At 34.9% G+C, this 20,168-nt stretch overlaps 1 protein-coding gene across 1 annotated transcript; it reads left to right on the top strand.

Annotated features, from left to right (window-relative positions):
- Positions 1-166: 166 nt before the first annotated feature.
- LOC134276762 (piwi-like protein 1) lies at positions 167-17,313 on the top strand (the record flags this gene model as incomplete). The annotated part of the gene is made up of 12 exons (XM_062759048.1): positions 167-298; positions 426-549; positions 637-754; positions 2,212-2,329; positions 3,151-3,338; positions 3,508-3,659; positions 12,331-12,455; positions 14,189-14,363; positions 14,778-14,934; positions 15,191-15,316; positions 15,797-15,944; positions 16,684-17,313. Coding segments are annotated over 12 exons (1,680 nt in total), but the record flags the coding sequence as incomplete, so codon positions are not given.
- Between the last annotated feature and the right edge of the window lie 2,855 nt (positions 17,314-20,168).

Genomic DNA, 20,168 nt, shown 5'->3' with positions numbered 1-20,168 from the left:
TTAAATTTATCAATTAAAAGCAGAAACTCAATAAACAGTGGTACATTTTAATTCCCAAAAGTACAATTACGTTTTAAAGGAGGAACAAATCTTCATTTATCCCCGATATCCACAAAGTGAAATTCTTTCAGTATTTAACATTCTGGGTATGGTCTCCAGTCATTAGATTAATGATCTGACTTACAGGTATAACAATAAGACCTACCGTGTAGATGACTTTGACTGGGACAAGAGGCCAGATTTTGCCTTCAAGCTGAGGAATGATGTCTCCATTACTTTAGCTGAATATTACAAGAAGGTAAGTTTACTTTTTGGCTGTACTTGCATACATGTATCATATGAATAGAACACTACAAAGAAGTTAATGTGAAGTCTAGTTTGATTTTCAAGATCTGGCGCTTGATTTCCTGACATGTGTATTGTAGAACTACAACATAGAAGTTAGGGACATGAACCAGCCTCTGGTGGTATCAAGACCCAAGAAAAAGGACATCAGAATGGGACGTACAGAACCCATCTTCCTTCTACCAGAACTCTGTACTCTTACAGGTAATGCAGTAGTTACCAATCGGTATCAGTGAACACAGTTCAAAGGTATTTGTAGAAGTGACTGAAGTTGATAGGTTTTCATTTCAGGACTGACTGACGAGGCCAGGGCTGACTTTAATGTCATGAAAGATGTAGGTGCTCACACCAGAGTTGCTCCAGAGGGAAGAAATAAAACATTACAAGGCTTTATTGACCAAATCAACAAGTTAGTAATAATAACTACTGAAATGTGACAAACAACATCATTTTCTTAGAAAATGTTTCCTAATGGTAATTTATCTTGCTAATTGTCAAAGTTTGACAAGATTTTTAGCTCACCTGAGCCGAAGGCTCAAGTGAGCTTTTCTGATCATATTTTGTCCGGCGTCCGTCTGTCTGTAAACTTTTCACATTTTCGACTTCTTCTCAAGAACCTCTGGGCCAATTTCAACCAAACTTGCCACAAAGTATCCTTGGGTGAACGGGATTCAGGTTTGTTCAAATGAAGGGCCACGCCCTCATTCAAGGGGAGATAATTGGGAATTAAGGTCTTCAATCCCTAATAGGAAGAAATTCAATGAAATTGAAGACATAACAGATATGTACGCATTGAATACTCAGTTTATTCAGACATACTTCCAATTTATTACTATAAGTGTGTTTAGTGGATGTGTCCTAATTCATGACCTTGAATTTTGGTAAGAGTTATCTCCCCTTTTTTTAATTAATAAAAAAAAAATCATTTAAAAAAAGTTAGCTGGTAAAAAAATTGTTTTCAATTATCAATCTATTTATAATATTTCAATGCATCTTTCCACCATAGGATTTATTGATATTCAAATTATTTGAATTTTTATTTTGAAAAAACGCTTTTCCCCATAGACTTCAATGCAATCTTTGTTAATTAACTACTGGTTAATTAATGAACTTTTTGAAAATTTCTCGTGGGCAATCCTTTTCCACTATAAAATGCTTTAATATAATATCAGAGTATTGTGTACTTGACAGATATTTAAGGGAAGAGAATTTGGTACCATTAGGGATTGAAAACCTTAATGAAAATTTAGTGGCATGTTTTAAAAATCTTCTCCTCAAGAACCACTGTCCCAGGAAAGATGAAACTTATAGGGAAACATCCTCAGGTAGTGTAGATTCAAGTTTGTTCAAATCATGACCCCAGGGGGTAGGGTGGGGCCAAAATGGCCGACCAAAGTTTTACATAGAAATATATAGGAAATTTCTTTAAAAATCTCCTCCTCAAGAACAACAAAGCCATAATTGATCATATTTATATGGAAGCATCCTCAGGTAGTGTAGATTCAAGTTTGTTCAAATCATGACCCACAGCGGTGGGGGGGGGGGGCAAAATGGCCGACCAAAGTTTTACATAGAAATGTATAGGAAAATTCTTTAAAAATCTTCTCAAGAATAGCAAAGCCATGATTGGTCTTGGACTAGTTTTGGATTTAAGCTTTTCAAGTATAAACCAATTCTGCTTTTTCCTAGCCATAGTGTGCTGGTGAGCGATGTGGCCCATGGGCCTCTGGTTTTAATTCATAATATTTTGGTTTTAAAAAACTGGTTGTATAGGTGTGTCTTTAGAAGTTGACTCTTGATGGACTAGTATTCTGGTTTATACTTTGTTAATTGCCCTTCAAACCTAAATGTTATTTGCTCTGACAGGAATGAGAAAGTGCGAGCAGAGATGGGAGGATGGGGACTAAGGTTTTCTCAGAATCTGCTGAACGTGAATGCTCACATTGCTCCCCAGGAGAAAATCTATCAGAAAGGAGGGGCAGAGGTAATTTTTCAGATTTGATCTTTTTTGTTTACAAACAAAATTAAAAGTAATCCTTATAAGGCCACAGTTTTTATATCTTTCGGTTTACGGATCCGCCGACCCGATTTTTTCAGGGTCTAGAAAATAAAAATAATGGATTTTATCACCACTTTCGATAATTTTCCGGAAAAATCATGCCTGATCATCAGGGTTTTAATATTTATAATGCGTCTGAGTCCCAAACATGTAATAAAACGTCTCATTCTTTAAAACGTTTCAGTGACTATAAACAGAAACGTATAAACATGGCGGCAAGCATGTCTATATTTTAAAGTGCAGTTAAAATGTCTTGGAGATAACACGATGTCCAGAAACTTTTCACAGAGAATGAAAGAAGAGCAAACTATGGGAGATGCAATATTTCTTTTCCCCAAAGAGTCCTATTAAAAACGTAATCTTGTATGATTTTTATGGAAATAAAAATAACCACCAAATATCAGCTGTTTCAATGACATAACTTCGCTATTTTTTCCCATTGGTAATATTTTTCTTCCAATTCAAAAGTAAGGAATTAATATAGAAACTGAACAAAAATTGTTGAAATTGCACACAAAGACTATGTACGTTTTTTTTTTAACTTGAATGTTATTCATATATAAGTTTCAAATTATTTTTATTTTTATTTTGTTGCCACCCAATGGACATTTTGGTTGAAAAAATCCGTAAACCTAAAGATAAAATAACTTTGGCCTAAGTGGAGTACAATTAAATTTGAATGATAAATATTTTGTTTGTTGTAGTTGGGTTATAGACAAAAAGAATAATGTATATTGTTTGTTTAGTTGAGTTACAGACAGGAAGACGCAGACTGGAGCAGAGACATGAGAGGGAAGAAGTTGATCACCCCAGTGAATCTGGAAAACTGGGTAATTGTTTTCACCAGGAGAAACAGTCCCCAGGCCCAGGACCTGGTCCAGACCCTCAGCCGAGTCGGCCCTCCCATGGGAATGCAAATCAACTCTCCCACAATGTAAGTTCTAATTTGGAAGGAAGTTAGAATACTTCTTGTACAGCAAAGGGAGGAGAGAGAATTTTCTGCACCAAATGTATTTAATATCAAATTTTAACAGTTTAAGAAAGAAACGGAGTAAAAAGATTGGATGTATTTTTTGCTTGAGGAGTGTTGTTGACATTTTCAGTTGTGAGTTGCCAGATGATAGGAATGACAGCTATCTCACTGCTTTGAAGCAATACGTAACACCACAAACCCAGTTGGCCTTGACCATTTTGCCTACAAATCGTAAGGATCGGTACGACGCCATTAAGAAATTTTGCTGTGTTGACCATCCAGGTATGTTGTGATTCTCCAATGCTCTTCTATGAAGATCAGGCTTGGGGTCAATTACTTTGAAATGTAATTAATTACTTTCAAATACATTGATAATTTTGTCAATTACTTGCAATTACAATTACATTGATTTTTTCAAATGTAATTAATTACTTTCAATTACTTTAACAAATGTAATTAAATACATTTCAATTACTTCCAGTTTTATTTTTATAAAAAAAAATAAAGATTTTTTTTTAAATAAGATTTTTTTTCTATAGCGATCGAATTCGAACTTTCATTCAGTGTTTTTAGCTCTACTGGTCAGAGACCAGAAGAGCTTATGCGATAGTAATGCGTCCGGCGTCCGTCCGTCTGTCTGTCTGTCCGTCTGTAAACAATTTTTCAAAACGCTACTCCTCCTACAATTTTAGTTTGATTTCAGTATAACTTGGCACACAAGTAGACTACACTAAGATACATAGAATAGTGCATCGGTTTTTGATTTCGATGAATGGTGTTGCCATGGTTACTAAAAATAGAATTTTCTGTGAAATTCCTTAAAAACGCTACTCCTACAGTTTTGGTTTGATTTCAATATAACTTGGCACACAAGTAGACTACACTAAGATACATAGAATAGTGCATTAATTTTTGATTTCGATGAACGGTGTTGCCATGGTTACTAAAAATAGAATTTTCTGTGAAATTCCTTTAAAACGCTACTCCTTCTACAGTTTTGGTCTGATTTCAATATAACTTGGCACACAAGAAGACTACACTAAGATACATAGAATAGTGCATCAGTTTTTGATTTTGATGAACGGTGTTGCCATGGTTACTAAAAATAGAATTTTCTGTAAAATTCCTTTAAAACGCTACTCCTTCTACAGTTTTTGTCTGATTTCAGTATAACTTGGTACACAAGTAGACTACACTTAGATACATAGAAAAGTGCATCGGTTTTTGATTTCTATGAACAGTGTTGCCATGGTTACTAAAAATAGAATTTTCTGTGAAATTCCTTAAAAACGCTACTCCTTCTACAGTTTTTGTCTGATTTCAATATAACTTGGCAGTCAAGTAGACTACACTAAGATACATAGAATAGTGCATTGGTTTTTGATTTCGATAAACGGTGTTGCCATGGTTACTAAAAATAGAATTTTTTGTGAAATTCCTTAAAACGCTACTCCTTCTACAGTTTTTGTCTGATTTCAATATAACTTGGCAGACAAGTAGACTACACTAAGATACATAGAATAGTGCATCAGTTTTTGATTTTGATAAACGGTGTTGCCATGGTTACTAAAAATAGAATTTTCTGTGAAATTCCTTTAACACGCTATTCCTTCTACAGTTTTGGTCTGATTTCAAAATATCTTGGCACACAAGTAGACTACACTAAGATACATAGAATAGTGCATCGGTTTTTGATTTCCATGAAAGGTATTGCTATGGTTATTCAAAATAGAAATTTCTGTGGAATTCTTTAAAAACGCTACTCCTTCTACAGTTTTTGTCTGATTTCAAAATAAGTTGGCACACAAGTAGACTACATAAAGATACATAAAATAGTGCAATGGTTTTTGATAAGTACAAACCAGTAGAGCTACAGTCTCGACAGAGACTTCTGGTTGTTAGCTCTACTGGTCAGAGACCAGAAGAGCTTATGCGATAGTAATGCGTCCGTCCGTCTGTCTGTCTGTCCGTCTGTAAACAATTTTTCAAAACGCTACTCCTCCTACAATTTTAGTTTGATTTCAGTATAACTTGGCACACAAGTAGACTACACTAAGATACATAGAATAGTGCATTGGTTTTTGATTTCGATGAACAGTGTTGCCATGGTTACTAAAAATAGAATTTTCTGTGAAATTCCTTAAAAACGCTACTCCTTCTACAGTTTTGGTCTGATTACAATATAACTTGGCACACAAGTAGACTACACTAAGATACATAGAATAGTGCATTGATTTTTGATTTTGATGAACGGTGTTGCCATGGTTACTAAAAATAGAATTTTCTGTGAAATTCCTTTAAAACGCTACTCCTTCTACAGTTTTTGTCTGATTTCAGTATAACTTGGCACACAAGTAGACTACACTAAGATACAAAGAATAGTGCATTGGTTTTTGATTTCGATGAACGGTGTTGCCATGGTTACTAAAAATAGAATTTTCTGTAAAATTCCTTAAAAACGCTACTCCTTCTACACTTTTTGTCTGATTTCAATATAACTTGGTACACAAGTAGACTACACTAAGATACATAGAATAGTGCATCGGTTTTTGATTTCGATGAACGGTATTGCCATGGTTACTAAAATAGAATTTTCTTTGAAATTCCTTAAAAACGCTACTCCTTCTACAGTTTTTAGCTCACCTGAGCCGAAGGCTCAAGTGAGCTTTTCTGATCACATTTTGTCCGTCGTCCGTCCGTCCGTCTGTCTGTCTGTCCGTCCGTCTGTAAACTTTTCACATTCTCGACTTCTTCTCAAGAACCACTGGGCCAATTTTGACCAAACTTGGTACAAAGCATCCTTGGGTAAAGGGGAATTTAAATTGTTAAAATGAAGGGACATATCCCCTCGCAAGGGGAGATAATCAAGAAAAGACAAAAATAGGGTGGGGTCATTAAAAAATCTTCTTCTCAAGAACCACTGGGCCAGAAAAGCTGAAACTTATATGGAAGCATCCTGGTATAGTGTAGATTCTAAATTGTTCAAATCATGACCCCCGGGGGAAGGGCGGGGCCACAATGGGGAATCAAAGTTTTACATAGAAATATATAGGAAAAATCTTTGAAAATCTTCTTCTCAAGAACCACTGGGCCAGAAAAGCTGAAACTCATGTGGAAGCATCCTGGTATAGTGTAGATTCTAAATTGTTCAAATCATGACCCCCAGGGAAAGGGCGGGGCCACAATGGGGAATCAAAGTTTTTTATAGAAATATATAGGAAAAATCCTTGAAAATCTTCTTCTCAAGAATCACTGGGCCAGAAAAGCTGAAACTTATGTGGAAGCATCCTGGTATAGTGTAGATTCTAAATTGTTCAAATCATGACCCCCAGGGAAAGGGCGGGGCCACAATGGGGTATCAAATTTTTACATAGAAATATATAGGAAAAATCTTTGAAAATCTTCTTCTCAAGAACCACTTGGCCAGAAAAGCTGAAACTTATGTGGAAGCATCCTGTTATAGTGTAGATTCTAAATTGTTCAAATCATGACCCCCAGGGAAAGGGCGGGGCAACAATGGGGAATCAAAGTTTTACATAGAAATATATAGGAAAAATCTTTGAAAATCTTCTTCTCAAGAACCACTGGGCCAGAAAAGCTGAAACTTATGTGGAAGCATCCTGGTATAGTGTAGATTCTAAATTGTTCAAATAATGACCCCCGGGGGATGGGTGGGGCCACAATGGGGAATCAAAGTTTTATATAGAAATATATAGGAAAAATCTTTGAAAATCTTCTTCTCAAGAACCACTGGGCCAGAAAAAGTGAAGCTTATGTGGAAGCATTCTGGGGTAGTGTAAATTCTAAATTGCAGGAATCATGACCCCTGGGGGAAGGGTGGGGACATTATAGGGAATCAAAGTTTTACATAGAAATATATAGGAAAAATCTTTAAAAATCTTCTTCTCGGGAACCACTGGGCCAAATCAAGGGGTAGTGTAGATTTCAAAATGTCTAAATTATGATCAGTGGGGTAGGATGGGGATGCATTATGTATAACAAGGTTGAAATCTGGGTAAAGAACAGAATGGTCAAAGCTTCTCAGGTGAGCGATGTGGCCCATGGGCCTCTTGTTGTCTGATTTCAATATAACTTGGCAGACAAGTAGACTATACTAAGATACATAGAATAGTGCATTGGTTTTTGATTTCGATAAACGGTGTTGCCATGGTTACTAAAAATAGAATTTTCTGTAAAATTCCTTAAAAACGCTACTCCTTCTACAGTTTTTGTCTGATTTCAGTATAACTTGGCACACAAGTAAACTACACTAAAATACATAGAATAGTGCATCGGTTTTTGATTTCGATGAACGGTATTGCTATGGTTACTCAAAATAGAATTTTCTGTGGAATTCTTTAAAAACGCTACTCCTTCTACAGTTTTTGTCTGATTTCAAAATAAGTTGGCACACAAGTAGACTACACAAAGATACATAAAATAGTGCAATGGTTTTTGATAAGTACAAACCAGTAGAGCTACAGTCTCGACAGAGACTTCTGGTTCTTGGATAAGATAGGGGGTTCACACCTGGTCAAAATTAGACCTTATAATGAGTGTGACACACTGTATAAACAAATTAAACATTATGAGAAATTAATTATTGTACAAACACAAGCCCATGCTACACCATTATGGTGTATGGCAAGATCTTTTTTGTTACTTTCTGAAATCCATATTTTTGAAGGTATCACAATTCTATTCATTATTTTCTATCTTAAAATGAATAGAATACAGGTAAATCTTAAAGGGGATGTAGTTAGTCTAATTGCTGTAAAACAAATTAACTATCTAAACAATCATTGTTATTTCCAAGTAGGAATAGGGAGAACTGAGATTTATAAAACCTGGGAATAAGTAATATAAACCCACCAGTATAAAACTATGTATCAGTATAAGACACATTTTTAAATATAAACTTTTCATTTTGAAAAAGTAATTGAAATGTAATTGAAAAGTAATTGAAAATGGGTCTATGACAGGTGACTGACAGACAACTCACCGAACGACAACTCGCAGACATTTTTTCACCGACACTATAAAAGTCGCCGATACGACAACTCATCGAAAGACAGGTCACCGACAGACAAGTCATGGACAGAATATAATACACTGACACTCACCGACATCATTGATAAAATTAAGAAAAAATGTATGTGAATGTACGTTTCTTTATTCATTTTTTTTTAACATATTAAATTTGATAATTGAAGTTATGGGCCAACCCCTCTAAGTATGGAAGAAAGGAATCCTTTGTCCTGTCAACACAATCCTTTACTACAGTCAAAATTCTGGCATTCCTTTTTGCATCTTTTTAGCTCTTCTGAGCCAAAGGCTCAAAGAGCTAATGCTATGGCCATTTGTGCGGTGTGCGTTAACTTTTTAGAATATGGGCCATAACTCAAGAACCCCTTGGCCAATCAGTGTCAAATTTGTCACAAAGTATCCTTGGCCTAAGGGCTACCTTACATACTAAAATAAGGGTTGGGACCCTTAAACAAGGGGAGATAATCAAGAAAACAAAACCAAAAGTACTGGTTGCTAAAAAATCTTCTTCTCCAGAACCACCGGGCAGATTTTCACCAAACTTACATACAAGGATCAGGATATGTTGAAGATTAAAAATTGTTCAAGGCATGACCCTGGGGCAAAGGGCGTGGTCTCAAGGTCACTTCAAAGTTGACCTAAATTTACAAATAATAAAAATGTTTATATTTTGCTTACTATTATGACTAGGATCATCATATCTTGTAAGTTGATGCATCTCAGGACATCACATCATGTTAACTCAAAAGTAGGTCACGGTGACCTACTTTTCAAATTTTGTAAGCATTTGTTTTCAAATTGATTTCAAGGCATATTTCAGGCACTTTAAGGCTTATGATCATCAAATTTTGTCAATTGATGCATCTTGGGTCCTTGAACAACGTCAGCTTAAAAGTAGGTCACTGTGACCTACTTTTTGAACTTTATGACTAATTCTTTTTAAAACATTTAATCCAATTATTTCAGACACTGAGAGGTTTAGAATCATCAAATCTTGTAAATTGATGCATCTTGGGACCTGAAAACATATTTATGAAAAAGTAGGTCATGGTGACCTACTTTTTAGATTTTGTAAGCATTTGTTTTCAAATTGATTTGAAGGCATATTTCGGGCACTTTAAGGCCTATGATCATCAAACTTTGTCAATTGATGCATCTTGGGTCCTGGAACAATGTCAGCTTTGAAGTAGGTCACCGTGACCTACTTTTTAAACTTCATGACTAATTCTTTTTAAAACATTTAATCCAATTATTTCGGACACTGAGAGGTTTAGAATCATCAAACCTTGTAAATTGATGCATCTTGGGACCTTTAAACATATTTATGAAAAAGTAGGTCACTGTGACCTACTTTTTGAATTTTGCAGGCATTTGTTTATGAATTGTTTAAAAGGCATATTTTGATTACCTTCAGACCTAGGATCATCAAATTTGGTCAGCAGATGCATCTTGTGACTTTAAAAAATGTCGACCAAAATAAAGGTCACGGTAACCTAGTTTCAACATTTTATGGCTATGTTTTAGTATCTTAGGTATTTTTTGGCTTAGAATCATCAAACTTTGTAAGTTGATGAATCTTGGGTTTTCGGAGAATGATGTCCAAAAAGTAGGTCTCTGTGACCTACTTTCGACATTTTAAGGCTATATTTTAGTATCTTAGGTATTTATTGGCTTAGAATTATCAAACTTTGTGAGTTGATGCGTCTTGGGTTTTCGGAGAGTGACTACCAAAAAGTAGGTCACTGTGACCTACTTTTGACATTTTATTGCTTTAATTAAGTATCTACGGTACTTTAATTGGCTTAGAATCATCAAACTTTGTAAGTTGATGAATCTTGGATTTTCCGAGAATGATGTCCAAAAAGTAGGTCACTGTGACCTACTTTCGACATTTTATGGCTTTGTTTAAATATCTTTAATATTTATTGGCTTAGAATCATCAAACTTTGTGAGTTGATGTGTCTTAGGTTTTCTGAGAGTGACGACCAATAAGTAGGTCACAGTGACCTACTTTAAACTTTCTATGGCTTTATTTATGTATCTTAAGTATTAAGTAAACGAAAAAAACTTCTACGGTACTTATTGGCTTAGAATCATCAAACTTTGTAAGTTTGATGCATCTTGGGTTTTCGGAGAATGATGTTTAAAAAGTAGGTCAGGGTGACCTAATTTTTGACATTTAAGGCTTTATTTAAATATCTACGGTACTAACTGGTTTAACTTTGTTTGTTGATGCATCTTTGGTTTTTAAAGATCGTGACCAAAAAGTAGGTCATGATGACCTACTTTTGAATATCTCAAGGACTTGTTGGCTTAGAATCATCAAACTTTGTTAGTTGATGTATCTTGGGTTTTCATAGAATGTAGACAAAAAAGTTGGTCATGGTGACCTACTTTTAAAATTCTCAAATACTTATTGGCTTAGAATCTTCAATCTTTTGTTTATTAATGCATCTTGAGTCTTCAGAAAACTTCAATCTTAATATAGGTCACTGTAATGTACTTATGGATTTTTATAGCTTTATTATTAAATATTTTCAGTCCTAATTGGCTAAGAATCATCAAACTTTTTCAGTTGATGCAACTTGGGTCTTAGGATACTCAGGGTTAGAGGCTTCAAATAGAAGTGATAGATTGTACAATTTATCAGAAGAGCGATTCAAGGCCCTTGGGCCTCTTGTTTTTTCATCAAATCGCAAACTTCACCCATAATAACCGACCTTTTCACCATTTCAGTCCGTGCTTGTTCCGATTTGAGTGACGCAATGAATTTGAATATATCGGGATGTGCTACGCCAACAATACTGGCGAATCGTCTGTGCCAACCCTCTAAGAAATTGTTAGTTCGTGGGTCTTGATTTAAGATTCTCTATATAGCAGAAGTTTTAGCATGACCTGTTGCTGCTTGTTTAAGTCTGGTAATAGCTTTATGTTCCTAAAATGTTAATTTATTTAAGTTCATTTACTTTATCAAATTAGTTATTTTTAAAATATATATCACGTGTACCTGACATGTGTAAGCCATATTTAGAATAAATTTACCTCCACAGCAGAAGAGTCTGGTGCATGATCGTGTGACCTGGTTTCTCTAACTTCCTCTTTGTCCAAGATCGATCTTCCTTTACAAGATGGGATATGGCATACCCAGTACGATTTTGATTCCAGTTTTTTATCGAGTTTATAGATGTAACCCGAAAATACAAGTTTATTGTTCCCACGCTGAGATTTTACAAATTCGTATTTTGGTCTTTCATTATGGTCAGGAGACCCTGGGCTTGCCATGGTGAATAAAAAATAACACAGAAAACATTGGTTTTTATATAACTTTAATTATCTGAACACTTAACACTTACCACTTCAGCATACAGGTAAAAACCATTGTCGGTGAATTTCTACTCACCGACAATATTGTCGGTGAATTGTCCATTCGGTGAATTTGCACGCGTCGGTGACTTTCACTTTTGTCGGTCAGCTGTCTGTCGGTGAGTTGTCCGGCACCGATTGAAAATACATGACCTTTTTTGAAATGTATTTAAATACATTCAATTACTTGTAATTGAGGGCTTGCTCAAATACAAATTACTTCCAATTACTTAGAAAAATGTAATTAATTACACTCAATTACAATTACTTTATTCAATTACCCCATCCCTGATGAAGATATGTTGTGAAAAGATTTTCTTCTTTGTTCATTATTTCAAGAATATGCACTTATTTATTAATTTGAATTTCTGATACTTGCTCAACTTTAGAAAAAATTCTGGGATGGCATTGTAAATGCTTTGTTGATGATTTATATGCACTGTATTTCTTAAAAAATTAGAAGTTTTAAGTATAACAAATAGGTAAGACCTCTCAAAAGGGGAAGCAATGATGTTGAATGCACAGTAGCAATTTTATTTTTCAGTACCAAGTCAGTGTGTTGTACAGAGAACTCTCTCGAAAAAACAGATGTTGATGTCTGTGGCAACCAAAATTGCCATTCAATTGAATTGTAAGCTAGGAGGAGAAGTATGGTGTCTGGAAATTCCTGTAAGTAAAATGAAACGCTTCATCAGCTAGAGTGTAGAGTGGTGCATGTTGTAGAATTTAACAATATGTTTGTCTGTATATAATGTTTACTTTATAATTCTTTGTACACATAATATTGTACATGTATATTATAGTGCTTTCTGTTTCATGTGATGTGCTTTATGGCTTTTTTTTTTGAAGAACTTTTATACTACATTTGTGATTGTCACTGTAGCTCAAGAACCTTATGGTGGTTGGGATAGATTCTTACCATGATTCTAGTAAGAAAGGCCGCTCCGTTGGGGGAGTGATTGCTTCCATGAATCAAGCTCTAACTCGATACTACTCTCGCTGCACCTTTCAACATTCCATGCAAGAGCTTTTGGATGGTTTGAAAGTGTGCATGAAAGGTTTGAACTTCCTTTTAACTGATGATCAATTATCATTTCTAAGAATTGGCACTTTGGTTAGTTTTCAATGCGTACTTGTTTGAGAGGTGAAAGGTAAGTAAATTCCACAAGAATAGATTCCGAGATGCCTGCTGTCAAGGTTGTTCTTGGAGATTTGTCATAAAATGTGAATCCACTAACTACTAATCCTCAAGTTGTTGCTTCTAACAGCATGTTTGTGTACACTGTTGAACCTGTCTGTGGACTTTCTCAGATGATGTCCGTGTCTTGTGTATGTTCTCTATCTTTGTTTCAATGTCGGTGCACCCGGTTATAAGTGTACTGTTTAGGCCTAGAAAAAAAAATATGTTTCCGCTTTCAGGCTGAAAAAATATAGCGTCGGTAGGTAGGCATTTTTTTTTTTTTTTTTTTTTTTTTAAATTTGTTTTGCTTCTTTAATCAAAAAATCAAAACATGTATAGAATTGACATTAATGACAAAAGAAGTGGTGTTTTCTAGCATTTCTGTGACTTAAACTTGCAATAGAAAGGTGACCCAAATTCTTTCGGTCTTGAAAAGCTTGCAAAGTTGGAGACTATAATTCGCTGGATGAAATCTTGCACATCATGGGACAAAAGCATTACAAAAATATTTAGGGTCGGCACTATAAATTAGGGTCGGTCGGGAAAGCGGAAACAAACATATTTTTTTCTAGGCCTTGTTCTTTGTTGTTTACATTGTGGTTATTAATTTTTTATCTCCAAGATCTGGAGTCTGACAAATCTGGAGTGCAACAATACTGGCTACAAATCAAATATTAAAAAGAAAAAACACACAAAACAAAAATTGTTAAAATGTACTTGTTACAATTCAAATGCATGACAAAGTACATGACATTATATTGCTGTTTAAGATTTGCCCTGTGTATTGTTGTACGAGATTGGCAAGGTAGCCATTGAATTTCTACTTTTTTCAGAAAAAAGGCAGCAGACATGATTTTGCTCCTTGAATCTGTTCAGTTTGAATTATAAGTTAGCTTGTCCAACAAAGCATGGATAAGTAACTTGTGTATTAGTATTTAAGGATTCTCAAGTTTAAAAAAAGGAAAATACTATATGTTAAAGAAGGGCAGTTGGTAAATGTTGCCTACCAAAAGAGCAGATATTTAGCAAAAACATGCTTTGTTGGATAGATTAGATTGAACATTTATTTTATGCAAGTTTTTATGTTGTCCAGGAAGACAACTGAATTATATTGAATCTTTATTATAAGTTTCATGCTGTCCAGAAAGACAACAGAATTATCATTTTTATGGTCCAAATAGACCATTGTTTATTTACTAACCAAAGTTCTCCTTTGTTCCAGTTGAAAAATCTGATGGTGGTAGGTGTCGATACTTATCACGATTCAGCTAAGAAAGGCCGATCTGTAGGGGGTGTGATCTGCTCCTTAAACAAAACTCTTACTCGCTATTATTCACGTACAACATTCCAACATACTGGAGAGGAGCTAATCAATGGATTAGTCACATCACTCAGAGGTAAGTTCAGAAGTAATCAAGTTAATTATATGTAGGTTGGAAAGTCCTGGCAGTGTTGTAAATATCCAATAAGGTTGGTAAGTAATTATGGTTTAGGAAGTGGAATACATGCCATTTTAAATTATATTCAACTTTTTTCTGAACAAATTTGTCTTTGTGTAATGATAAGTTTCACATTGAGCTAAAATATTGACATGAAAAAAAAATTCCTGAATAATCAATAATGCATGCAGATGAGAGTAACATTGAAAGTATTCCATTATTTAGATGATATTGGGTTTTATTTTTTGAAAAAAAAAATCTTAATTAGACAAAACTGATTTACTTAAAAGTATAAAATAGTTTTTAAAAAAAATGATTTTAAGTGTATTAAATTGCATTCTTGAGATTTAATCAGTGTGTTATAAATTTTAGGGGCATTGGAGAAATATCACGAGGTGAATGGTGCCCTGCCTGAGAGGATCATCGTATTCCGTGATGGCGTGGGTGACGGGCAGCTGAGGGCGGTGTATGAACACGAGGTACCACAGCTAAACGAGTGCTTCAAGAGAAGTGGTGGACAAGATTACAAGTAAGAACTGTGTCAACTGCTATAGGGTCTACCTCTGTATTAAATTTAATTCAGCTCTGTAATGCTTTGTTGTGTTTTAAGAAGGAGCCAGATGCTGATTCACCCTTTGCTTGTTTACTTCTACAGATAAAAGGAACCTTAAGTTTTCAATAATGAATAAAATGATACAGTTGTCAACCAAATGTTAAAATTAATGACTCATTAAACTCGGAATTTGTGGTAATACGTGATATATACATTTAATTTGATTTTGTAGTCCCAAGGTAGCAGTGGTGGTTGTAAAGAAGAGAATCAACACAAGGTTCTTTGCCAAGTCTGGTCCATCTCTGACCAATCCTCCACCAGGAACTATTGTGGACACCCAGGTCACCAAACCCATCTGGTCAGTACTAATTAAGCATAGGAAGTTGCCATTGTTAATTTAAAATATTACAACTTCAAAACATTGAAAGAAAAGAGAATAAGATCAATGAAGTGAGCTTAAGATTTCAGTAGTAATGAAATACACACGAAAATTGCAGTAGACAAAAGGCCACCAAAAAAAATCCAGAGTTTAAGTTCACTAATAGAGAGCTAAGTTGATTACTAGAGTTTTGATGTAGAGAGCATATTTGAAAAGCACCTTCAATTGTACAAGTAAGAGTAAAATCATTTTAAAATACAGTCCTTGGCTTCAAGTTGCATGCTTTGCAAGACTTTGGTCAGGGTCACTGAGTTATGATCATTGAGGAATGGATTTTCCATTCCAAAGCAAGTACAGAAGATAAATTAAATTTGGTTAATTGTAATGGACAGGTGTGTTCGGAACAAGCTGTGTAGATTGATGAAGATGGGGATAGTAATGGTACTCTTTGTGTTTTAGGTATGACTTCTTCCTGGTGTCTCAGTCAGTAAGACAGGGTACAGTGACCCCCACCCACTACAACGTGATCTGGGATTCAACGGGCCTCAAGCCGGACCATATGCAACGTCTAGCTTATAAGATGACCCACTTATATTATAATTGGCCAGTAAGTCCTATAAAAAAAATTTCAGAGACTCTCTGTTTAGTCATTCTTTGTACATTGTAGTACTTGCACCTCTATATAAAATTAAACTTTCATTTACTGTTGTGAATAATTTTTGTAAAGAACTATGTGCAGTAAATTGCATATATTTGCCCCCACAAAAGTCAAATTTTGAAAACTTCCTGAAATATGCTGAATTCAATAAATTGTGTAAGAAATATAAATTAACAGAAAATATTAATATAGTGTCAAAGCAGTGTATTCACAAATTTTGTTTTTATGACGTCACAAACTAGTCCGATTTTATATCCTTTTTCAGAAAGAGGACAAAATGGACAAAATTTCAACAATTTTAGCTTTAAAATTTATAGAGCGCAAGTTTGTTCAGGAACAATATTGATATATTACATTGATATTATCATTCTACACATTATATCAAAATATTGATCCTGAACACACATGCGCTCGGTCACTTTTACTCAAAATATCGACAAAATATGTACATATTTCTGTAAAATTCATAAAAAACTGAAATTTACGTCATGTTTGTGACGTCATTGCGTACATATGGCGTCATTACTTATGAAAATATTCAGTGCTTTGAAGTCAGCATATACTCCCCTGTTTAAAAACTTAATTAAATATATCTCCATCAAAGTTTGATTTCGGGGGCTAATATTGGTTATTACTGAATAAAGTTCTTTCAAAATTTATAATAATGATGTGATAATTTTTGTGATAGGGGACCATCCGTGTACCAGCGCCGTGTCAGTACGCCCACAAGCTGGCTTTCTTGGTGGGACAGTCTATTCACAAGGACCCTCATATGTCACTGTCAGATCGTCTGTACTTCCTGTAAGCTCGTAAGTTAGGCACATGATCAATTGGTGAATTGATCTAATGGAAGATAACGAATCAAGGATGGAGCGATTAGAACTGTTGTTGTCTGTTACGATCAAAAGTTGTAAACAGAGGCTTAAGTGATCAAAGTAGAGTAGACAAAAGTGATATAGAGTGAAGAACAGTAAAGTACAATTCTGATGGAAGAAGATAGACAGACGAGGATGGGAGGATAAAAAACGTCTTCTTCCAAGGAAAAGAAGACTGGATATTGATTAAGAAGATAAATTTCTGAAATCAAAACATACCTCAAATATATTACATGTACCATTGTGTGTTCATAAATTTTAGTTTTCCTATGTAGAAGTAGATGCCATGTATATGTAGTACATTTTGTATTACTTGCTTATGCAGGAGAGATTTAACCACTGTTATCATACATGTTATGATGTTTTGGTGCTTGCCCATATGGACAGTAGCATGTTACCGTTAGTAGGAATAGATAATAATTTTTAAGCTTTGATTTTATGCAAGTCGTAAGTTTTGTTCCAAATGTCCAATTTTTGCTTTTTGAATGGAGAAAAAAACATGCAAGGTGTAAAGTAAATAGCTAACACATCAAAAAAAATCATTGGCATTAATTCATGTGTCATTTTTCATAGGGCGAATCAGATGTGCAATGTTTGACGGATATATTTTTTTTATTGTTCTTCAATAAAAAGTTAAGTTCTTGCTGTGTGTTAGTTATTATAAAAACCAAACACTTGTGGGCCAAAGAATCATTTATATTAACATTATTGAAGTTGATGGGCGTACAAGGGGGGCAGAATGCCTATAGCGCGACAGATAAGAAGGGGAAAAATTTAATCTCAATTATATCCAAATTTTATGTCATATCTCGTCTAATATTAAAGTATACTTAATGTAAAATCTCTATTATTTACGAAAATCTCACAGAAACTGAAAATATTTGCACATGAAAAAGCATACACTGGCTTAAAAGAACAAAAACGATCATTTTTTCATACTTTAAAAATTTTTTTCAATGTGAGTGGGTCTTCGCTCCATTTTTTTGAGAGATAATCCTAAAGGTTTGCGATAATTTATATATATTTATTGGTTTACAAAAAAATGTAGGGAAGACCCACCATACCTTAAAAATACACTTTTATGACAAAACATTCACATCTTTCCGAGAAATACTTCAAGTCCATGAAGTCAATGGTCATATCACAAACATGATTTAAATGCCACTGATTCACAAGAGACATGTAGCATAGTGGTTAGCGCGTCAGTCTCAAAGCAGTCTGATACTTCGGTATTTTATTGCCGGGGTTCGAATCCCAGGAACACCATGGGATATTTTTATGAATGAAATTTTTAAAGAGATTTTTTTTTCTCAGAAAATGTTTTTTTCTCGGAAAATGTTTTTTTTCTCATAATTTCATAAATTTCAATAATGAAATGTAAATTTATATACTCAATTTACATATCAAATGTGATTTCTTAATATCTGATGCTATAGGCATTCTGCCCGCCTTATCCGCCCATCTTCTTTATGTCTAATATGACATAATTTTTTTTTTTAGCAAGTCCATTCCCAAGTAATAATAATAAATCATACTGTACCTGTACAAAACTTGAAGGGATAAAACCAATCGCATCATCTAGGGTCTTTACGTCATAGGTCGGAAAAAAACGCCTCGATTGTATTATCACCGCGTGAAATGCACCCCAAGGACATAACACCTTCTCCCCTGCCATGCCGCGTTGAGTGACTTTAATCTGAACAATTAAAGTGATATAACGTTTATTTAAGTAATCCGTTAATTGATATAAATTTGTATTTTCACTCTTTCATTAATTCTATTGTTCAAATATTACTTTTTATCTATATATTAATTGGCATGTTGGAATATTTGGCAGTTGGAGAGCGACAGCCAAGCCACTCGGACCACCGACTCCCGACCTTGTAGATTTTGTTAAGTTTTAGGAGTTTTAATAAATTTGTAAAACGGACACCGACTTAAGCAATTTCTCTTGGTTACAGTATTAACATCGCTAGATGTTAAAATTTATACATCTTCATGTTTATTCAAATAGGCCTATAGAATGGATAGAGTTAGAAGTCCCTTCTAAAGTATATTGTCAGGGACGTAGCATCCGGGGGGGCCTGGCCCCCCCACTTTTTTCCCCAACATAACCTTTACTATAGTAAATGTTCATTCATAGGATGGTTGGCCCCCCAAATATAACCATAGTATAGTTATAGCAAGGATTGTAAGGAAAAAAATTTGAAGTGATAGTAAGTTGGCTTTCAAAAAGTTGGCCACCCCCCCCCCCCCCCCCCCCCCCCCCCCCCCCAAATTGAAGGTTTTTTAACTTTTGGGGGTTTTTTTTTTTTTTTTTTTTTGCTTGTCAACTATTTCAGGTAAGTAAAAAAAAATTTTCTCAGGTTGGCCCCCCCACTTTCAAAAACGATGCTACGTGCCTGATTGTAGGTATCATTACATTGAATAAAGTTAAACTTTCTGCTCCTCGTATAAGAGGGTTTCCATGCATTCCTTTCAAAGATGATGAAAAGGGGGTTGTCATGGCGTCCACATTATACAATCGAAGTTATTATTCCGCTCGTGGAAAGGCCCAAGAAGTTCCGATTGGGGATACAACATCTGGGGACGTAGTGTTGTGCTTGCAGCGTATGCTGGATCTGACCTATATTTTCCAGATGAGTGGTCAGCAAACGAAGCAATCGGACATGACAGCAATGTAAATCTGATTTGTCTCGCTAAAAAATGTCTTGCATGGTCATACAAGATCTTTCTAATTACATGGAGTTGAACCCTTGACTTGAAGAGATGGGGCTTTCTTATTAAAGATGTGGGTTACCTGTGGCGAGACCTTTCAAATACAAAGGTTTTTACCCTTGACCTTGAAATTTTTCCAACTTTTCTATAAATATTACTGAAATTTCGCTGTAATTTTTGAAAGAGAAAAGTTAAGGAACCTGTATTTTATGTATACTGACACGCAAAAGAAACGCAACAAGCAGTAACACCATGTATATATCCCAACATGCGGGGTGTATGCTTCCGAAGCGAGAGAAAGGGGGTCAATGTACGTTCTTTGTCCATTTTCTCAATTAACGGATATTTTTCGCCAGAAAGCATATGCCTACGGAAGAAAGCATTATCTAAGGAGTATATGGATACCTATGAATCCACTGGACACCTTCTAGTTTCATTAAACACCTCTACACATTTCCGAGGATCGGAGCAAGATTGACGCTACACTGTATTTATGATCGAATATTAGAACAAAGCTTTGCTTTATCGTCATTTTTATATTATTGTTAAGATTTCGTCAAAGGTCAACAAGTCTAAAAAA

The sequence above is a fragment of the Saccostrea cucullata genome, unplaced genomic scaffold (genome assembly GCF_032062105.1).
Source record: "Saccostrea cucullata isolate Sc308-1 unplaced genomic scaffold, CSIRO_AGI_Scuc_v1 ctg7211, whole genome shotgun sequence".
Taxonomy (NCBI): domain Eukaryota; kingdom Metazoa; phylum Mollusca; class Bivalvia; order Ostreida; family Ostreidae; genus Saccostrea; species Saccostrea cuccullata.
This window is presented reverse-complemented; position numbering and strand designations above follow the sequence as displayed.